This window comes from Mus caroli, unplaced genomic scaffold, assembly GCF_978045245.1.
Source record: "Mus caroli unplaced genomic scaffold, Mus_caroli_1 scaffold_6, whole genome shotgun sequence".
NCBI classification, from domain to species: Eukaryota; Metazoa; Chordata; class Mammalia; order Rodentia; family Muridae; genus Mus; species Mus caroli.
Window position 1 is genome coordinate 66,496,105 of NW_028227261.1, and position 22,509 is coordinate 66,518,613.

At 39.1% G+C, this 22,509-nt stretch overlaps 1 protein-coding gene across 1 annotated transcript; it reads left to right on the forward strand.

Annotated features, from left to right (window-relative positions):
* Positions 1-1,260: 1,260 nt before the first annotated feature.
* LOC110292590 (glyceraldehyde-3-phosphate dehydrogenase) lies at positions 1,261-2,459 on the forward strand. Its single transcript, XM_021160003.2, has one exon. The coding sequence runs from the start codon at positions 1,331-1,333 to the stop codon at positions 2,336-2,338; it is 1,008 nt and encodes a 335-aa protein (XP_021015662.1). The 5' UTR covers positions 1,261-1,330; the 3' UTR covers positions 2,339-2,459.
* The last annotated feature ends 20,050 nt before the right edge of the window (positions 2,460-22,509 follow it).

A 22,509-nucleotide genomic window follows, 5' to 3' on the forward strand; every position in this document is an offset into this window, starting at 1 on the left:
GCTTAGCAAGTTTGAGTCCGACCCAGGCATCTACAAACAATGTTTAAAGAGCTTACCAGCTCCCAAGTAATGCTATCTACAGCCATATGCTCATAATTGTTGGATAAAACAATAGGCATCCCTTAGGGCTATACAAAGAGGATTTAAAACAACAGATAATCTTAATACACAGCAATCTATTGAACGAATTTTAAATGAGAAATATACGACTTGGCTCTTTGTAAAACACATCAGTGTCCCATGTAGGACTGTATTGTCATTTATTTTCTCATCTAAAAATATTTATTAGGTAAATATTATGTTCCAGGTTTTAGACTGGGATCTGAATGACAGTAGTTTTAATAAAATTTGGTTTGTAGATTTTAAGGGCTTAAAGACATATACTTTTAAAATATCACATTTATTTATTGAAGTTGTAGGTGCTTGAATCATGTGTAGTGTTTGAAAACCCTTTATTATAATTATATTTATTCTAAATATTAGCTTTCAGATAAAAACTGGTAGAATAAAGGCCTGAATTTATATGATCTGACTTTGACATCTACAGCCTTAAATACCTAATGTATAGTATAATCTTGGATTACAGTAATCCCAGAAATTGTGGAACATTTAAAAAGATTGGAAGAGAAAGCCATTGGTATGTTCCTGCAAACAAAACAAAACAAAACATAGAATTAACTTTAAAGCAGTATCCTTCTCCCCCCCCCCCCCCCAGGATGTTAGTATACTAAGCAGGGTAACTCAGAATCCCAAAATAGCTGTTGACATTTTTGGCATTAGGATATTAACTTGCAGAAATGATTCAGGAAAATCCCTTTTCATTGTGTAATAGTTGTTTTGTAGCTAGAGTAGGACACATTAAGGAGAGCATACTACACTTGCAAAGACTTTGGAAATAAGTTCATCTAAAGCTCTCTCTCCAAGAGAAGGGGCTCACGCTGAATGAGAGCGTTTGTGGGTGAAGATGCTCACTGAGTTAGCAGTAGTTGAAACAACCTCAAACTTAATTATGTTCTAACAACTGCATGTTCACATGGTAAACCCTTTAGTGGACGTTTTGATCATTACGACCTGCCTTCCTCATCACAACTGCTCCTTTCAACGATAGGGTCAAGAGTCCATCTGATTTCATAACATTAAGAAAAGAGATCAATTAATGTAATAAAATAGATACTTTACAGTGCTAACTAACCACAATCACTCTAAAGAGAAACATTAATTTTTAATAGCTTTAAGGGGATATGAATTAGGATAGCGTCTCTCTGCTCCTCCCTGTTTTCAGAGACAGCCGCATCTTCTTGTGCAGTGCCAGCCTCGTCCCGTAGACAAAATGGTGAAGGTCGGTGTGAACGGATTTGGCCGTATTGGGCGCCTGGTCACCAGGGCTGCCATCTGCTCTCCACAAGGCAAAGTGGAGATTGTTGCCATCAACGACCCCTTCATTGACCTCAACTACATGGTCTACATGTTCCAGTATGACTCCACCCACGGCAAATTCAACGGCACAGTCAAGGCCGAGAATGGGAAGCTTGTCATCAATGGGAAGCCCATCACCATCTTCCAGGAGCGAGACCCCGCTAACATCAAATGGGGTGAGGCCGGTGCTGAGTATGTCGTGGAGTCTACTGGTGTCTTCACCACCATGGAGAAGGCCGGGGCCCACTTGAAGGGTGGAGCCAAAAGGGTCATCATCTCCACCCCTTCTGCCGATGCCCCCATGTTTGTGATGGGTGTGAACCATGAGAAATATGACAACTCACTCAAGATTGTCAGCAATGCATCCTGCACCACCAACTGCTTAGCCCCCCTGGCCAAGGTCATCCATGACAACTTTGGCATTGTGGAAGGGCTCATGACCACAGTCCATGCCATCACTGCCACCCAGAAGACTGTGGATGGCCCCTCTGGAAAGCTGTGGCGTGATGGTCGTGGGGCTGCCCAGAACATCATCCCTGCATCCACTGGTGCTGCCAAGGCTGTGGGCAAGGTCATCCCAGAGCTGAACGGGAAGCTCACTGGCATGGCCTTCCGCGTTCCTACCCCCAATGTGTCCGTCGTGGATCTGACGTGCCGCCTGGAGAAACCTGCCAAGTATGATGACATCAAGAAGGTGGTGAAGCAGGCATCTGAGGGCCCACTGAAGGGCATCTTGGGCTACACTGAGGACCAGGTTGTCTCCTGCGACTTCAACAGCAACTCCCACTCTTCCACCTTCGATGCTGGGGCTGGCATTGCTCTCAATGACAACTTTGTCAAGCTCATTTCCTGGTATGACAATGAATATGGCTACAGCAACAGGGTGGTGGACCTCATGGCCTACATGGCCTCCAAGGAGTAAGAAACCCTGGACCACCCACCCCAGCAAGGACACTGAGAGCAAGAGAGAGGCCCTATCCCAACTCTGAGGCCCCCAACACTGAGTATCTCCCTCACAATTTCCATCCCAGACCCCCATAATAACAGGAGGGGCCTCGGGAGCCCTCCCTACTCTCTTGAATACCATCAATAAAGTTCACTGCACCCCCCCAAAAAAAATTAGGATAGCATTTGACTTCGCATTCGCATCAAGTGCATGCTGAAGGGGGAGGAGCTTTCTGATGTTGAAAGAGGAGGAGCTTCATGGTAGATGCTGAAGGGGGAGGAGCTTCCTGATGTTGAAAGAGGAGGAGCTTCATGGTAGGTGCTGAAGGGGGAGGAGCTTCGTGGTAAATGCTGAAGGACCTTCCTGATGTTGAAAGAGGAGGAGCTTCGTGGTAGGTGCTGAAGGGGGAGGAGCTTCCTAGTAGATGCTGAAGGAGGAGTAACTTCCTGGTAGAGATTGCACTGTTTGGAACTGAGTTTTCGTTTCCAGCCAACTTCCTTCAAGGTCTCGTGGGCTTCATCATCCTGGCTATATATTTATATTAATAGAAGATGTGATCCCGAGGTGTCCTTAGATAAAAGGAAAATGGATGTGCTAAACCAGAAATGTCTGCTACATGAAGGGAACCAATTAATAGAAAGCAGGAAGAAGGAATGGGTAGACTGAGAAAGAGATGAAGGGCAGAGATTCTCGATGTCTTTCCAGACTCCAGTGCCATAAGTACCACAGAATCTCTGCAAATGGGTTCCCTGCAATATTTCGTATCTTCTGATTCTGAAACCAGCTGATAATGGTTTCTGTCATTCACAGCCAAGATAGTCCTAATAATTATTTCCTTGGGGAGTAGTAGGGTTTTTTTTTTAACAGGCTTGGAGGATACATATGTTCTCAGAAAGCCCAATCCCCAACTCTATGAATGTACTGGAAGCTTACTGATTTGTATGTATTTCCATGTTGACAATGCCATCCCAGAGATAAGTATTTACAATTGCTTTAAATCCCTTCATACAAATGCTGGAGCTGAAGTCAGCATAAAAAAAGCAAATCAAGACGGCATGAGCAGGCTGTTCCTCAGAGAGCTGGTTATTATATCACATGCACTGATTTATAGGTTCAGTCTGCCTTTACCTAAATGTCTAGTTATTTAACAGCTGTCGTGAATCAGCCGGATAGAGGATTAAGGGGGGGGGGTTGGAAGGTGGAGTAGGTAAAAAAATAATACAAGCCCCAAACCACTTTAATCTTACTCTACAATGGAGGAACAAGTTGGGTCAGGTCTCCTAAGGTAATTTTGGTGCTCTGATGCTTCTTAAAGGGAAGCATTGTTTAGCTGGAAGGTGAGGCAGCTTTTCATAGACCACTGGGCTGTTTTCATGTTCACGCTGCCAGTGAAGGAGGAAGAGCTGAGTACAGGTTAGAAAGCAATGCATCTGTCTTCACTGAGCACCAATCAAAACAGTTCCAGCTTAAATGGTCTTAAACAATTTTATCCAGAAGTTCAGGTGAGAATATGAGAACATGTAGTATACAATAGCACCCGAGGTGCCACACAGAAATCCAGGTAGCATCTTGTTGGAGTAGTTAGCATACAAAACTCCAGGTGGCATTTGGTTAAAGCCACCTATATTGCATTCAATCTTGATACCTGTCTTAAATGGCAATGGCCAGGAAGGACTGACAAAGTGAAGGCTTATTTTTGCAAGATTTTTTAAATTTGGGAGTTTGTGGAGGAAAAGACAACCTACTGAGAATGTCTACAAGTCTCTTCCGAGAGGAGACTAGGTACCTTTTATATTTCCCTGACTTCCTGCATGGCCAGTTTTTGGGTAAGTTTCTTCCTTTGCATACAGGACAGTTGAACACATCACTAACAATGAGCATGACAAGAGCTGTCTGTTGAGTGTTACTGCTATGGGCATATGAAGCCCTCAAAACCCCTCTCTGTGGTGGATACAATCTTATTTTATAAATGAGTAAAACAGTGCAGGATTGGAGGCTACGTATATAACAATCTTGATTGCTCAATGCCATCTGATTTTCTAGATAGTTCTAGCCTCATTCCCAACATTCTACTCTCTCTAACAAATGGGCATACTTCTAAGCAAGAAATTGTTTCTTAAACTCTGTTACTCATCCAAACACTTATAAAATTTAAAGTAATATTTATATTATTTATTTACTTATCTGTATGTGGTAACCATGCTATAGTGCCGTGCATGTACTGAGCTCAGGGGACAGCTTGCAGGAGTCAGAGTTCACCTTCCATCACTTGGCTTCTGGGGATCAAAATCAGGTTGTGAGGCTTGGCATTAATCACCTTTACGTTGAGACATCTTGTCAGCCTCCCTCCAAACATTTTTAGCCATTATCTTCCAACTCAATTAATGTTGTATTTTCCCTGTCTCCTGGTGACCTCTAAAATAGAAACTAGTCTGCTTAATATTTCTACCCATTGTCTTTTTGCTAATGGCACCTGGCAAGAAAAAGTGCAGAATTCTTCGACAATGAGGCAATGTTTGTGTTGCACCTGGAGAGAGGGAAGCTCATCAGAAGGCATGAAAGAGGATGGAGATCTTGAAAAGCTGTCTCAATTTGTGGGAAAACACTGAGGGGAAGTGAGAAGTTGGTGCTGGAAACCTTAAAGTGTTCCTTTGGGGTAGGGCTTTGTTACCTTGCTGAGGTGTTTTTGGTCTTTTGGAACATGAGCAAGACTTTGAAAGCCATTGGAAGGGATAAATTGACCATGCTTTGTTTTGTTTGTGGAAGGTGATTCTGGCAATGGCTCAGAGGATGAATGCAAGACCGGCTGATCCTGAGAATGACAAGTTTGATAGTTTTGCAAGAAGGAAAATACAAGATGAAGGGGGAAAAATGAAAGCTGTATCAGATAAATAGAACCCCAGGGACAAAACTAGGGAGAAAGAATGAAATTAGTATGGGCATAGATTAGTGATTTGAAGTGACTTGAACATTGACGGCTTGGTGACATAGCAGAAAGGAATTGAGGAAGAGGAACTGAGGGTGGCCTGGGTGTGCCAAAGAAAGTTATAGTGCGTTCTGTATGAGCAGAGACACAAATATTAACTTCTGTTAAATTTAGTTTGACTTGATTTTTTGAAACTGATGGTTTTATTTAACTTAACATACTATTATGCCAATATGTTAAGAAAGAAAAAAGGAGAAAGAGAGGAAGAGAGAGAGAGAGAGAGAGAGAGAGAGAGAGAGAGAGAGAGAGAGAGAGAGAGAGAGAGAAATTACCTAAAATCTCCGTTCCCTCTGGAATTTCAACTATGAAATTGTATTTTGTGACAGAATGAGATATTTTAAAGTAACTACCTCTCTCTATAGTGATATACCTGGAAGATAGTTCCAGTGGGATGTGTGTTTGTTGTGTTATCTACTACTTGGTGGCTCAACATGAGATCAACTTAAGGGGAAAGTTTGACTATAGATTTGGGGGAATGTTGTATCAGAAGGAATTTGTTAAAATCAACTATCTGAATTTTATATCCAGATAGAATATAATTTAGCACAGTGCCAAGAATATTGCATATTCTACACAAGTTAACACTCTATCTGGCCTCTGAGCCTAATGATGCATTCCTTTAATTCCAGCAACTGGGAGACAGAAACAAGTAGATAGATCTCTGTGAGTCTGAAACCAGCTTCTTCTACATAGTGAGTCCCAGGCCAACCAGGATGTCATATTAAGATCCCATATCAAGCTAACCAACCAACTAATTAAGACACACATCCACAAAGGCATGTAGATGCCTGTGTACACACACATACAAACACACACATAAACAGACGCACACAGTATGACCACCATTGCCATACAAAAAACAAAACAATAAAAAAAAACTGTTCAATTGATAACAACTTTAAGGCAAACTGGCCAAACAACGTTCCAATTTCAACACAATAATGAACTTATCAAATCGACAAACATTTGTGACAAAATGACAACTTATCTAAAGGAGCCAGAGAAAGGGTGAGGAAGGGGACTTTCACATATGGCAGCCTGTGATGGTTCTAAATCCTGGACGTGTCTGGGACATTTTCCCAAAAGCTGATACAGTTAAGAAAGTAAAAATAAAGCTAAGATTGGAAAAAAAAATGCTGTGGTGGCTCATGCCTTGAATCCCAGGACTCTAGGCAGAGGCCAGTTTGTTCTGTATAGCAAATTCTACTCCTGCCAAAGATATGTAGTGAGACTTTGTCTCAAAACAAACAAACAATCAAACAAAGAAACAAACACGAAACAAAACGGAACAAAACCTAATCCAAAACAACAACAAAGAAATACTTAAACCCAAGAAGTTTTGTTTAGACTATTTAAAAATTATGACAAATGGTCTGACCTCTAGTGGATCACATAGATCTTCTCTTCCAAATTTTCTTACCTCCTCTCATTCCATTATCCCAGCCCCCCAACTCCAGTTCTCCACTCTGGGAAGCTGAAGGCACCTCCAACAATGGAAGCAGGTACTTTAACTACAGAATTTTTCACCTCTCGCTCCTCTCTTCCAAATCTAATCCCCCAGTCTCTTTCTTCTCCAGCTTTGTAGCAGATTACCTGCTCCAGTCTTTCCACACTGTCTGGACCACTGAAGAAAACACAAGGAATAAATAACCCCAATCAGCAAATTTAAAAAAAAGGGGGAAACACACACACGCACGCACGCACGCACGCACGCACGCACGCACGCACACATGCACAGACACACACAGACACACAACAGCAAAATAACAGCAATCAATAATAACTGCTCATTGATACCTGTCAACAACAGTAGTCTCAATTCCCCAATAAAAAGATACAGACTAACAGAATAGATACAAAAATAGGGTCCATTCTTCTGCTGTATTTAATAAATACACCTCAACATCAAGGTTAGACATCACTTCAGCATAAAATGATGGAAAAGATAATCCAGGCAAATGGACCTAAGAAGCCAGCTGGTATAGCCTAGTTAATATCTGATAAAATGGACTTCAAGCCAAAACTAATCTGAAAAGATGGGAAAAGATACTACATGTTCATCAAGGGAAAGATCCAACAAGAGGACATTGCAATTCTTAACATCTTTGTACCAAACACAAGGGCACCCACACTCATAAATAAACTACCACAGCTTAAATCACAAAGTGACCTTCACACATGGATATGGAAGACTTCAATACTCCACTCTTACCAGTAGACAGGTCATACAAACAAGAACTGAACAGAGAAATGCTGGAGCCAACAGATGTTATAAACCAAATGGACATAACATATTTACTGAACATTTCACAAAAACATTAAAGAATATATTTTTTTCTCTGTACCTCACCGAACTTTCTCCTAACTTTTTCACATACTTGGACACAAGGCAAGTTTCAACATATACAAGAAAAACGAAATAGCACCATATACCCTATCTGACCACTACAGATTAAAGCTGGATATCAAAAACAGCAGAAACAACAGAAAGTTTAAAAATTCATGGAACGTGAACAACCCTCTACTGAATGAAAAAATGAGTCAAGACAGAAATTAAGAAAGAAATTAAAGACTTTCTAGTATTGAATGAAAATGAATACACAACATATCCAAATTTATGGGACATTTAAAGGCTGATCTAAGAGGCAATTCATTACACTTAGTTAAAAAACATATATTGTAGGTAGCTCAGATTTGATTTAGATGTAGATAATTTAATAAAGTGTATAGTTTGCCCTCCTCCAAGTGATCCTCACAACAGCATTATTATCACGGTCCACAAGAGATGCTGCTGCATGGACTCTGTTCCAAATTGGCTAAATCAAAATTCCTAGGACTGAACTCCAGGTAGCCTCATCTTGCCCAAAATCTTAAAGTTGGAGAACCCCAAGTGTAATGTCATCGGACTGAGAATAAGATCAAATGGACAACATGGAGGCAAGTCATGACAAAGAACATATATTTCTATAAATGAATGTGATTGCATACTGGATAAAATGTTTGCATTGTCCCTACACTCCTAATGAGACACTGGAGACAAGGCTCATAGAAAAGGTGATAAGCTTAACTGAAGCCATAAAAGTGTGCTATAATCCAATAAGAACAGCATCCCTATAAAAAAGAGCAAGATTCTCTGTCTCTCTCCCTTCCCTCCTCCTCTCTCCTCTCTCTCCCATCCCCTCTCTCATCATACAAGTACTAGAATACGAAGGTAGCCTACTGTAACTGGTAACAGCTCTCTCACCAGACAATGGACCAGCTGACCTTAAGCTTTTGCCTTTTCAAGCCACCAGAGTTGTGAAGAAAATGTTCATTATCTAAGCCACCAAGACTACACTCTTTAACTCCTTGGATGATTTGTCAAATAGAAGGCAGCATTACAATTAAACATTTGATTTTTGTATGCTGTCTTGAAAAATTCACACTTCTACTCACCAAGTAAATATGTTTTATTTTTTAGTCATAGTTAAGTGTAGTTCTCATAGAGGTAAATGACTCAGAGGATGTTAGTTGAGTAATAAAACACATTACTTCAAATATACTCAGGTGGAGTCAACGTTTAATATGCATCTGTTTTTTCTAGGTGTTTTAGTGAACTCAAATGGCCTTTGCAGAATATGTTTAGAAGAATATGGCAGTGATGCTTCAGCAGTTGAATATGATTTTATCAGTAATAATAAGAACCAAATAAATTTCTTTTTCTCTTTGGAAGAAATTTATTTATTTTTCTTGGATATTGGAAACTTAGTTTTCCTTTCTGAAATATTTTTAAAGATTTATTTATTTATTTATTTATTTATTTATTTATTTATTTATTTATTTATGTGTGTGCATGTGTGTGTTTGTGTGTATGAGTATATGCTATATATGTATGAATTCCAACAGAGGCCAGAAGAGGGTGTCAGGAAATCTCTGCAATACATAACTAATTTCATTATTGAGTTAGGAAATGAAATATATTACTTAAAACTCAGTGTAACTTTTCCATGTGTTTCAAAAGGCATACAATTTTCAATGAACGTAAATACTTAAAATAGAAGCCTTAAAGTCACTTCCTACTCAAAGGTTTGAAAATAGTTGGAGTCTTGTTTTACTATATTAATTTATTAGTGTATACCTAACACTTAAAACCAGTAATTTTATATGGCTAAGACATTATTATAAAAATTTTAGAAAATTATATGAATGAAATGTAACCTGGTGAGTATTTAACCTAAGGAAATACATATTTGTGAACATATATATTATTTTGAGAAGTGTAATTATTTTAAGATTTAAGAAAGAATAAATTCTTTCCAAATGAGGAATCAGGAAACTTTCTTTGTGGAAAAGAGAGAATTTAAGCATAGCGTGGGACTTAGAGGTAATTTAGACATACTATTTTATTGGGAGGAGTAGAATATGCTCAGGGTCAATGCTGCCTGTAAGTCCCTTAAACACCAGTTTTTTGGGGTCTTGCAACGCTTTTGGATAAACTGCTTAACCTTAAAATATCTGAAACCAAAAGTTCAGCCCATCCTTCACAGCTTTTCCACCCTACATTAATTTCCATCCCTTTTTGCTGTCATTAGTATTGCTTTCTTAGCTGTTTGGGAGTTGGAAGTCATGAAGTCATGAAATCAAGCAGAAAACCAAGAAGCTACCCATCCATTTTAACCCTTTGTATCTTCATGTGAAAGTGCTGTTACCAATGCTTCAAGGCTCACAAAATAGTGGAAAGATTCCATGAAGAGATATAAAAGAAGACAGAGCATGGTACCTGGCCTCCATGACAAACACAGTCAGTGTTCACTGGTGTGCAATACAGATTTTTTTTCTGGTAGTCTTTATCAATTGCCTCCTGAATTTATTTTTCTTCTTTGCTCACATATGATCGTTTTGGAACTTCTGCCAGTATGATCAGTGGCTATGACCAAGTGTTCTCTGAGCTTGGATCAACCCAGTAGCCCGTTGAGTTTTTGTTTGTTTGTTTGTTTGTTTGCTTTGTTTTGTTTTTCCTTGTTTTTTTTTTTTTTTTTCTGTGCTTACTCACAATGTGCTGCACACTGCTGGAGGAAATCATGGTGGTGGATTTAGTGTCTTACCAAATGCTAGGCACCCATGACCCACAGTTCCACTCGTCAATGCTGTGGTCTATCACTGTTCACTTTTATTCCGTAATTGCAGAAAGCCTTTCCTGCTTACATTACTTACACAGAAGACAAAAGCTACTTAAGGAAGGATGGGTTTATAATGCCTCACATCTGGAAGATGAAGCCCATTGTGGTGGGGGGAGTAAACATACAACAGGGGCAGGAGGCAGCTGGCTGCTCTGTAGCAGAGATCAATGAAGGCTGGTGCTCAGCTGGCATTCTTTGTATTCAGCTCAGGACTCCAAGCCATGAAGTCATGCTGACTGCACTTAGGATAGGCCTTCCCACCTCAACCTAATTTCTAAACTCCTTCACATCTGGCCAGAGGCTTGTCTAGATTTGTCGAATTGGCGATCAGTATTCACCATCACAAGTTGACCCTTTGTCTACCTGACATCCAACTGTGTTACTTTTAAGCCACAATCCTCTACTCTTTGTCCACAGAAGCTCATATCATCTCATAACACAGCATGCATGCCACCCAACCTCCAAAATCCCATAGTCTAACAGTTCAAACTCTGTTCAAAGTTAGAGTGGAGTGTTTTCTGAAACGCGGGCAACCTTTCCACAGCGAGCGCAAGTAATCTCAGGATTACACACTACCAAAATAAAATGGCATTCCTGTCCTCAAAGAGAAGAATTGGGCATAGCAGGGGAAAATGTGAATCAAGACAAAACTAAAACCCAGCAGAGAACACAGCAAATCCTGCAGCAGCTCGTTGTGCTAACGCCTTTAATAGGCAGAGCTGTTCACCTTGCCTGCAATAGCAGGCTCTCTCCTTTCTTCACCGAGTGACACATTTTTCACATCTTTTCTCTCCCACGGTTGCTTTCTCTCACTGCAGACTTGGATACAAGCAGTGAGCAGAAACCATAACACAGACTGAATGGTATCCTGCTTTGCCATTTCCCCTGCCAAATACATTAGTTCATCACTTTCAAAGTTAGCTTCACTCAAGTTGTCAGGACATGAACAAAATGTAGCCAGATCCTTTGCCAGAATATCACATGAATGATACTAGCCAAGTTCTCAATAGAATCCTTGTTTCTCTATGAAACTCTATGAACCAGACCTCCACTGTCTAAGTTTTTCTTAATATTCAATACCTTCAAATTCCTACTCGAACTTTCATTAAGCTATGCTTACAGCAGTTTATGGCTCATATACTATCCCAATATTTCAAATTCTTTCACACTTCTCTTGGAAATCTTGTCCTAAAAATCCCAAGAACCACATGGTCAGGTTTGTCATCACAACAATGACATCACTCTTGGTACCTATTGTCTGCATCATTTTCTTTTTTCTGTAATAAAGTACTTGACAAAGACAACTTAAGGCAGAGAAGCATTTATTTTGGTTCATAGTTTGAGGATACAGTCATGGTAGTGAAGGTCTGATGGTAGCAGAAACAGGCAGCTAGTCACAGTATATCTACAGTTAGGAAACAGAGATTAATGCTGGTGGGCAGGCAATGGTGTCCTAAGAAACACACACACACACACACACACACACATACACACACACACTCACGATCCTGGAAAAACTACTGTGCTCACCTGTACCTGTGTTGTCTTCAAACAAACCAGACATCTACAGTAAAAATTATGGCAAACAAGGGAAGGAAAAGCTATCACAGTTAGAGTTGCTTTCCTTTGAAGTCTGCATTATTAACAAGTTGAAAGGGGAGAAGGCTAGAAAGATGGTTCTACAAGGACACTAATCCACTTCCCTTGTTCTAGCAAGACTAGAACACACAAGCCTAAGGCCATACAAGCTAAATGTTCTTTTTTTTTTTGTTTTTTTTTGTTTTTTTTTTTTTTTTTCGAGACAGGGTTTCTCTGTATAGCCCTGGCTGTCGTGGAACTCACTCTGTAGACCAGGCTGGCCTCAAAACGCAGAAATCCGCCTGCCTCTGCCTCCTGAGTGCTGGGATTAAAGGCATGTGCCACCAGGCCCGGCAGCTAAAGTTCTTGTCTGTGTTTTAAATATTAAATTTTTGAAATAGTTTTTAAGTATATTGCAGGCTTATAAGACAATATTACAGACTACATATAGAAAGTTAGTAAAAAGAATCACTGTATAAATAAAGTTAACATATGTGTCTGCCACCCCTGTATGCCCTACACACACACACACACACACACACACACACACACACACACACACTTACACACATCTTTCTTTTCCTGGTAAGATCCTATTACACTCTGTTTAGCACAAATCCTAAATGCACAACATTTTTATTCTTCAGAACAGTATTAAACAGTAAATGAGAACACCCTAAAATGTAGACTTTTACTAGCACTTTTTCCTTCCTTTTAAACAAAAGAATCTGCATTTCCTATTGTATGAGACCTCAGAAGTCAGGCAGCTGGCTCTGTCTTTAAAAAACACACAAACTACAAGGTGGTAGCAGATTTTCGTTTTCCAAATGGCATGGTATCCTACACTTCACCATACGACACTCACTGTGCAGAGACACAGTGACATCCATGTGTCTTTCACCTTTGCCAAGACCAGTGCTTCTTTTTTCTGGGAGATGAAGCTGCCTTGTTTGCTGTGGATGCTAAGGTCCACCAATCTCCCATTCACAGCTGTAGAATTCATGCTCTGACTGCCACAATGGCTGGTAACAAGTCACAGATAAATTCCAACCTCAGATATGCCTTTGGTCAAAGAGAACTGCTTGCCTCAACTGAGCAGAACTTTGAAGGGCCATCTCATCTTCCACATTCTGCAAGAGAAGGGCTGTTGGCTCTAGCACTAAGGACTTGCAGGTTCTATTTCATCTTGTCAAGACCTACTTTCATTTTCTCAGGCAAGTCCGGCCCGACAATACTGCCAATAAACTCTCAGTGTACCAGTCTGTCTCCATGTCTCTTTTCTCTGAAATTGGACATAAATGTACCAGTATTGAATTTTAACAAATTATGTCCTGCATATTTTTTTGAGTTGACAATTTGCTATGCTTAAGTCCACTAAATGTTTGGTTATTTGCTTTCTTTTGCCTATAGTTACAGCTGCAATTATGTCTACTTTTATCCATTCCTCACAAAATCCTGTCATCCAGTGTTTTACACCAGGGAGACTATTTATGTATATTTGCTAGTCAAGTTAGCCAAAGAAACCACAATTCTTAAACAAAACATGAAACTCCTCAGAGCCACTATTTGCTCTTATAATCATTTTCTTGGACAAGGAGAGAAATGCCAAGGCCAATATTTTCAAGTTAAATCAGTTATCATCCTGGATATTTTCAAGGAAACTACTAAATATATTTTCACCTTGAGAAATGCTTTGGGGCTAGCTTTTACTTTGAAGTTTTCAACTTCTAAGCTATCAATTAAGTCCCATTCTTTAACATGACTTATTATATGTCATGTAACCTATAAAAATCACTCTCAGTCATGTTCTTTTAAAGGAATCAAAACTCCTGTAAATATGCAAATGTCTCAGACACAAGTTTCTACTGCCCAAGAACACGTCTGCTGGTTTCAGGGGCATTATTGGAAAGGTACATTCTGCAACTCATTTGGGAAATATTTGCCTGACTCAATCCTAACTTTTGGCTACCAGAGTCAGGAAGATAAAAATTAATACCTCTGAGTCATAAGGTGTGGGTAAGATATATTTCCTCATGAAGTGAAAAATGTTCTCATGTAGGTCACTTGATCATTTTCAAACCTTGTGGATTTCACACTCAGTCCAGAACAATTTCTGGCTACTGGTAATTCCTGCAGATTAAGTTTACCACAACTGTGACAGTGCTAGTTTTCTATATTGTGACTTTTTTTTTTGGCAGCAATCTCTCCCTTACCTTTATTTTCTTGTTTATCTCACCCTACATGTTAATTAACATCAGCTAAACTCTATTCTTCAACAGTATACATCCAATAAAGCTCAAGTACAAAAGGAAACAGAAACAAATAAGATGAGTAGTTTAAAAAATACCACCTCCTATCAGAAGGCAGCCTGGAAAGCCCAGAGTGTAGCTGAACAGAACGACATGAACACCATGTTGACCCACACGGTGCCTGTGTCCCCATGTTCTTGGTGCTGTACACATGGACGAGTAGCTGTACTGAGAAAGAAAATTTTCTTGACAACTTTGGGTTAGAAGTCGATTTTATTCGATATTAGAATGGCTACTCCACCTTGTTTCTTTGGACCATTTGCTTGGAAAATTGTTTTCCAGCCTTTTACTCTGAGGTAGTGTCTGTCTTTTTCCATGAGGTGGGTTTCCTGTAAGCAGCAAAATGTTGGGTCCTGTAAATGTAACCAGTCTGTTAGTCTATGTCTTTTTATGGAGGAATTGAGTCCATTGATATTGAGATATTAAGGAAAAATAATTGTTGCTTCCTGTTATTTTTGTTGTTAGAGTTGGGATTCTGTTCTTGTGGCTGTCTTCTTTTAGGTTTGTTGAAGGATTACTTTCTTGCTTTTTCTAGAGTGTAATTTCCATCCTAGTGTTGGTGTTTTCCCTTTATTATCCTTTGAAGGCCTAGATTCATGGAAAGATATTATGTGAATTTGGTTTTGTCATCATATATTAACACATGTGGTGTGACTTATAGAGCAAAATAGTCTCTCAACCTGGGCCAGATCCACAGTGTCCACAATCATTTATTAGTGGAGGCCCAAGTAACCCCTATAATTCTATGTTTTGTAGTCACCGATTAAAGTTTTCTTTATAAGGGAGCAAATAGGAAGGAAGGAAGCCAATTGTCAGGAAATGTAAGGATCTGGGATTCTATGAAAACTGTTGCTTAGTTTTGCAGTCACAGAGTGGTAATATGCAAGTTAGTACTGTCAAATCTTACTTGTCTAGGGATATTAGAAATCAAATGTTTATAGGAATAACATTACAGAAATTATTGATGTCTCTGAGCTTCTTCCTGCAGTGTCCCATGGCATTGCTGTTTCTTATGTCACCATACTGGTCCCACTGCCTGTAGGTGTGCAATGCTTGCTTCAAGTCTACTGTCCTTTGAGTCACCATCCTTCTGCCCTCAAGGGGTCTTTCCCTAAGATCCCCTCCTGGGCCTTCTTTTAGACGTCTCCTTGTTAGCCACCCTATTTGAAATCTCACCTCATTTTCCTGCTCATTACCCTTTCCTTGATTGGTTTTGCTTTAAAAGCACTCATCACCATTATGATAAACAAATTTCATTTTATTTTTTTCTGTATTTGTTCTTTGCTATACTCCTGGTGACTAGAGCAATCTCTGACATACTATTATTTTTTAGTAATAAGAAAATGATGAGTCTGTAAGCCATCTCTGTTCTGTGATTTGAGCTTTCGATTTGTGAGTTATTTGCATTGAAAATGTTGTCACACTGAGTGGTGGCTCAATTCCTGCAGTAATCATCTAGACTTTTTCTAATAGAGTCAAGTAATCCAATGATGTCTTTTTTACAGTTAGGCTCACACAGTTCAGCAACTGCAGCAGACAGCACAGTTTTAGAAAGTCATGGAACCTTTAGAATTGTGGTCCAGTGAGCAGAAGTGGGTTCTGTCTTTGGAAACAATACTCTCCTCTATTTTTGGCTCTAGCATTCTGCTTCCCTGCAAGCTCTGACCACCACAGACAGAAAAACCACCTGACACGGTGCCTTCTCTGTCCCACACCAGGTCTTCCTTAGCTGGAGCCAAAAAGAAATCCTTCCTTCCTTGAATCATTTCTGCTAGCAAGTTTGTGACAGTGATGATAAAAATAAATATAAATATAATCATCCATAAAATCGCAGAGTATTTTCGTGAGTACAGTGTCCTTGCCAGGCAAAACTAAACACACCAAACTATGGCTGAGTTATACACACCAGGATGTTTTATTGCCTGTAATTTGATGAAATGCTTAACTAGTAATGGCAAAGCCATCACATTTTCTCTATTCAGAATAGGCCTTCTCACTCTGTTCTTCTTCAGTGTTTCAACTTAGGCATTTCTCTTTTGCTGCTCAGAAAATTATATATATATATATATGTATATATATATATACTTTATATATATATACTTAATATTACTTTCTTTGATCACATATATATATATATATATGTGATCAAAGAAAGTAATATTAAGATTGATTTTTGGGAAGGAAAGACGTTAATTCACATAGATGCTTTCTCTGAAAGTCTTACTACATCATTGCTTTGACTCATGGAATTCAATGCTTTGAATGCTATTGTTAATAACTCATGCTCTTTTCTCCCTTCCAACCCCCTTTTCTTTGACTGGGTCTTATATATCCCAGGCTGGCCTTGAACTTGTCATTTATCAGAGGACAACCTTGAACTTCTGATCTTCCTAATCTCTACCTTCTTAGTGTTGGGATTAAACAACTCTCAGTGAGCATCCCTACTAAGAATGGAGAACCATGAGAAATGTTTTGGAAATAAATAGAAAACAGGTTTATATTCACAAGGCAGACTGCAATTTTACCAGGTTGACAAAATACATCTTAGTAAAATTGACGTTAGACTAGAAACATGCAATTTCTTCTCCCTCAGCCCTAAAGCCTTCCTAGCCTGTGACTCAATTTCCTACACCAAGGGGCTGTTGTCCCAGTAGTCGCAGTAGCCAAGGGAAGGAAGTGCTTGCTCACCTTTGCTGTGCTTGGAATAACTGCTCCACATCAAAGAAGTGACTCACTCTGCCCCCCTGCCAGACCTGAGCATACTTCCTACCTCCCACCACCCTTTATTGGCTGAGCTGCTGTTTGGCTTGAGGGGCCTCCACCAGCAAGTCTGGGTTTGTGGTGTCTGGCACACTCACTTCCCTGAATGACGAGGCTCCCTGAGGTGGGTTGTTTTGCAGGTTAGAACCTGAAGGTGACCACTGCTCCACCTGACCTCTGGTTCAAGTTATATAATTTAACACCAGGAAGCTGGGCTCTTACCGTCTCTCCTTGACCAGCACAAAAGGAAATGGAATAATTTGTGTCTGTCCTCTTCTTAAAAGTAAGCACAAACAGGTTATGAGTTAGCCTGAAAGGGTGTGAGTGTCTGCTTTCGTTGGTTTTGGAGAGACACATTGCTATTGGGAATTCCACAAGCCACCAGATTTTAATGAGCTCAGCAAGCACTCACACAGAATGGGGCAGGTGGTGGGTGCTCAGAAGTATTTATGCCTGAGGAAGATGCTTTTTTTTTTCTGCATGGAAACCACTTAAAGAAATAATTTAATGTTTCTTAGAAATGAAGAATCCACATTTATTTTAATAAAAGTCCAGCACAAGACTCAATAATAAATGAAGTGTAGAAGTGGAAAATAGAAGGCCTCCAATTTATTATAAACCTGGGGCAGCTCATGTTTTAATCAAATAAATGTAGCTTGGTGCTAAAGGAACCTAGAATCAGATCAACTGTTTCAGAATTGCTTACTAGCAACATGACTGTTCAAGCATGGCCTCTTTAGTCTTCTATTTGGTTATTAAAATAGAGTTAATAGTGATCATTTCTTAAGCTTTATATAAGTTCTAAGTAAGACAATGAAAATAATGTTTTCAATGCAGTTTATTTCCTATTTTAGAAAAAAGGAATAAAACATGCCATATTCTGCAGCTCAGAGATGGTGATATGAAATGCTTATATAAATGTTCTGCAGGTGAAGTGATATGAAATGGCTTTTCCTAAGTGTGCCTGGCATTATCTAACTTCCTCTTGCCCACAGCACCTTCCTTTCCATTGCCTTTGAATATGGTCTTTGCTGTGCTTATCTTCTGGTACAGTCCTTGACTATTTGTATACAGGGTTTTGCAGAACAGCATTCAAAGAGCTTGTAGCACACTGTAATGGTCAGAATGACAACCTGCTTATGCTTGGCTACATACTCCTTAAATCCTTTGCATTTAAATGTTCACTTTCCTTGGCTAATTAGAATATAGAGCTATCACTGGTGGCTTAGTCTACTTTGGGATGTTCTTAATGCTGATAAATGCTAAAAATCCCACCCTTCCAGGACTGAATCGACAGTTGCATGCTTGGTTTTTCCTTCCAGACAGCCTGGCATTTCATTTTTTTTCCTGGCTTGCCATGTTGATGAATAAGGCTGCTGGGGAATTTGGAGAAGAGGTGGTGTGAATGAGTTTATGTATTATCCAGCTTACCTCATGATTACTCACAGTTAACTGGAAAATTTCCAACCATTTCCTCTTGATCTTAGCTTCCTGGGTGATTTGACCTGCCATCTGCTATCAAAGCCTGTTTGGAAAGAGCATGCTTGAGGACTGGTTCAAAAAAAAAAAAAAAAAAAAGAAAAAGAAAAAAAAATGGAAACTATTAGTGGGAAGCTGATGTGGAATAGAAGAGAGTCCTTCAGCAGATCAGCTCAGCTTCCACACCAAGTCTGTCATTGGAGCATTCCAAGAGGAACCTCAGAGAATCCCAGACTTACGACTATAATAAAGCAGCATCGACCACAATGCTACGCACTCAGACTCCTCAGGAGAAGCAGAGCAGCAACTGCTAGTTATTTCTCTTCTTTTGGAAATATTCCAAATATTCCAAAGAGCAAATATTTGGAGAAACCAAAAAATTTTTCTTCAAGTGTCTGTCATTGTCCCACAAGGTAGTATTAGAGAAAATGGGAAAAGAGTGCTTTGGACATAGCAGAAAGTTTCTTTGATGATTTTGAGAAAAGATATTTATAATCCAAGAAATATTTAAGACTATCCCAAACACAGTGATTTTAAGAATTAGAAGAGAAGAGAAAAACATTGCTTGCATCATAGCAAGGACTCATAGTACATTTTACTTTCTACTTTTTAAAATTGGTTTGTTTGTGGTTGTGTGTGTTTAAGAGAGACAAACAGACAGACAGACAGACAGACAGAGATTCATCTTATTCCTAATATTTTACTAAAAATTTCAGGGAAATTGAATAAAACAAAAAAGAGATATGAAGCTAAAATATCTTATTATTATAACTGGACACATCTACACATTTTTCTGACGATCACAAAGCTTAGAAAATTGCCCATGCTAGTACTTACTTATTCAATCTATCTTTTAAAACTCTGACTAATGGATCAGTTTTTAAAGGTTGACTTTTTTATTAATATGGAAAACTCCATTTATTTAGAGGTAAGCGGTCTTAGTTAAAAGTCCAGTGCTGGGATTGGCTGTGTCAGCATAGGTAAGGAATGAAAAGGGTTAACAGGTTACCTGGACAGTCTGACCAGGGAAGATAGCTGACTAGTAGTATGGCTCAGTCTTCCACATTTTGCGGTCAGTGTTATTTGCCAGCCCTGCCTAGGTAATTACATCAGATTTCCACACCCATGGCTGTGTGGACAGGGAGAAGGTTTTTAGCTCATGCAAGAAGGTTAAGGAAGTCTGACTTGCATAATTGGTGTTCTGTCTTGAAAACATCTACCCATGAGTGCTTAGGTGGGTAATGTGCCTGAACTCGCCTTTTGGAGTTTCTTAAGCTCGTTAATGTTCGCCATCCATGACTAGGGCATTTTTGACACTGCAGAAACACAAATCCTTCTACAGGTCCTTTTCTCTCACCCTCTCCATTTAAAAAATTTCTTCTAAATGATTTTCATGAAGTCATATAATACTGGACACTACTGATACTTCTAGTATTTCTCACCTTTATTAAATTTATAACATGTGTTTAGTTATTCGATTTTAAAATAAATTTTCTTTTATATGAAACCCAAATTACTCACTTTTAGATACCTTTTAAAAGGTGTATTCAAGGTTGTGGATTCAGTGTATTGATTATTTTTCCTGATAATAAACTAGGTGTTTACATGCATCTACTCAAATCCTATAATTAACTTCACAAAATGCTGTTATTGACTAGTCTTTAGACTTGCAGCAAAGTGTACCCAGTTTTCTACAGGCAGATAGGGTTGATGGTTGAAACCATGCTTTTAGACCCTTAAATCCAAGTCCCTCTCACAAACTAAATTGATTTAGGTTGGGCATCTATTTGGTAATATAAAAAGAAATCTTCACTTAGGCTGGAGGCCCCAGCGTAGAGGAATGCCAGGACAGGGAAGCAGGAGCGGGTGGGTTGGTGAGTAGGGGGATGGGGAGGGAGAAGGGGATAGGAGGTTTTTGGAGGGGAAACAAGGAAAGGAGATAACATTTGAAATGTAAATAAGGAAAATATCTAATAAAATAAAAAGAAATCCCAGTAAAGATTTTATATATATATATATAAAACCAATTATTTAAAATTTAAATAAAAACATATTCCCACCAGGTATGGTGGCTTGTGCTCACCATCTCAGCACTTGAGAGACTGATTAAAGAAGACTGCTGTAAGTTTGGCAGCCTGGGCTACATGAGATCCAGGACAGCCTAGGTTACAGAGTGAGAGCGACATAAGATCTGTATCATTTCTACAGAGTGAGTGCCAAGAAAAGAAGAGGGAGGGTAGGAAATATTTTGATGGTTATCTACATGTTCACTATCATATTCAACAACTACCAACTAATACCTGATATCGTTCATCTATCCCTAAACAAGCACACACACATTAAATTTTATTAAACTTAAAAAAAAAAAAAAGAAGGGCTGGAGAGATGGCTCAGCCGTTAAAGGCTAAGCTCACAACCCCCCCCCCCCCAAAAAAAAAAAAAAAAACTTCACTTAATAAAATCTTTTAGAAAAACCATCAATTGTAAAGCAACTAAAACATACCATCTTCCTATTTAGGTGTTCTTTTATTAATCTTAAATGTCTATCGGGACACAATGCTTCAGTACAGTGGTCCTCAGCCAGAGTATTCATACAGGGGTTCACAAAGACTTCCCAGAGCCATGTATAGTGTTAAGAATGTTGTAGAAACAAGAATTTCCCCTGAATTTGTGGAACATGCTTTCTTTTTAAGAATGGTACTTTGCTGCCTTAAAAGGGAAGTCGTTTTTACTGCACCCTTGGAATTTAGTTTGGATGCCTTTCCCCCAGGATGGGACACCAGCAGCGATATTGAATGTATAGGTGAGTGATGCTATCATACAACTGTTGCTGTAGGTGTGGAAAGTGAAAGAATTTCATGTCTGGTGTCAATTCTTTGCTTTCTACACAAATGAATGTATACTGAACAGTTTTCAGCTGATAGACCTTCAAAAATAATTTTTGCATGGTAGATGAACATGTAATTTGGGACACAAAAATTGTGCAAAGGTCTAAAAGTTGTATCACAACTGAAATAAAACACCTCTATCTTTATCTATGAAGGGATATTTTAGCGTTTACCTCAATTAAAATGTATAGTATTAATTGATATCCTCATAGGGCAGTGCCTTGTTCAGCCATCATCAGAGAAGCTACCTCCCACAGCATATGGGAGAAACAACTGACCCAGAGCCAGAGATTACACAGAACATGAGAGACCTTGGAACATTCAGCCCTAAATGAATTACCTATATCAGATTTCTCCCCTCAGAGCTCAGGAAACCCATGGAAGAGGAGACAGAGAAAGTGTAAGAGCCAGAGGGGATGGAGGACACCAAGGAACAGGTTCTCTAAGTCAACAACAATAAAGTGCATATCACGAGTCTGTGCCAGGTCCTCTGCATATATACTGTGGCTCCGAGCTGAGTGGTTTTATGGGATTCCTGAGTGTGCAAAGCAATGGATGATTCATTCGCGTGCTCTCTCTTGGGCTCTTTTCTGTCTTTTGGCTTGTCCTGTCTAACTTTGATGTGATACTTACTATTTTATCTTATATCTTATTTATTTATTTAATATCATCTCATAGTAACCTGTCCTTTTCTAACAGGAGACAAAGGGAGAGACAAATGGGAGGGGAGGTGGAGAGGAACCTAGAGGAGAGAGAAAAAGGAAGGTGTAATCAGGATTTATTATGTGAAGGAAAAAAAATCTATTTTTAATAAAAGGGAAAATGATTGAAAATTAAAAAATAAAAGAATAGAATTAATTCTAAACTTTAGCTTATTCTATCAATAAATAATGTTCATACACAGACTTATACAGAGAAAATGCCCAGGTCTGTCACCTTCTTGAGATATTTTCAGCACTGGTTTTCATTTATTTATCAATGTTTCATA

Coding starts and splice junctions, on each gene's coding strand:
- LOC110292590 (XM_021160003.2), top strand. CDS start 1,331: ATGGTGAAGGTCGGTGTGAACGGATTTGGCCGTATTGGGCGCCTGGTC.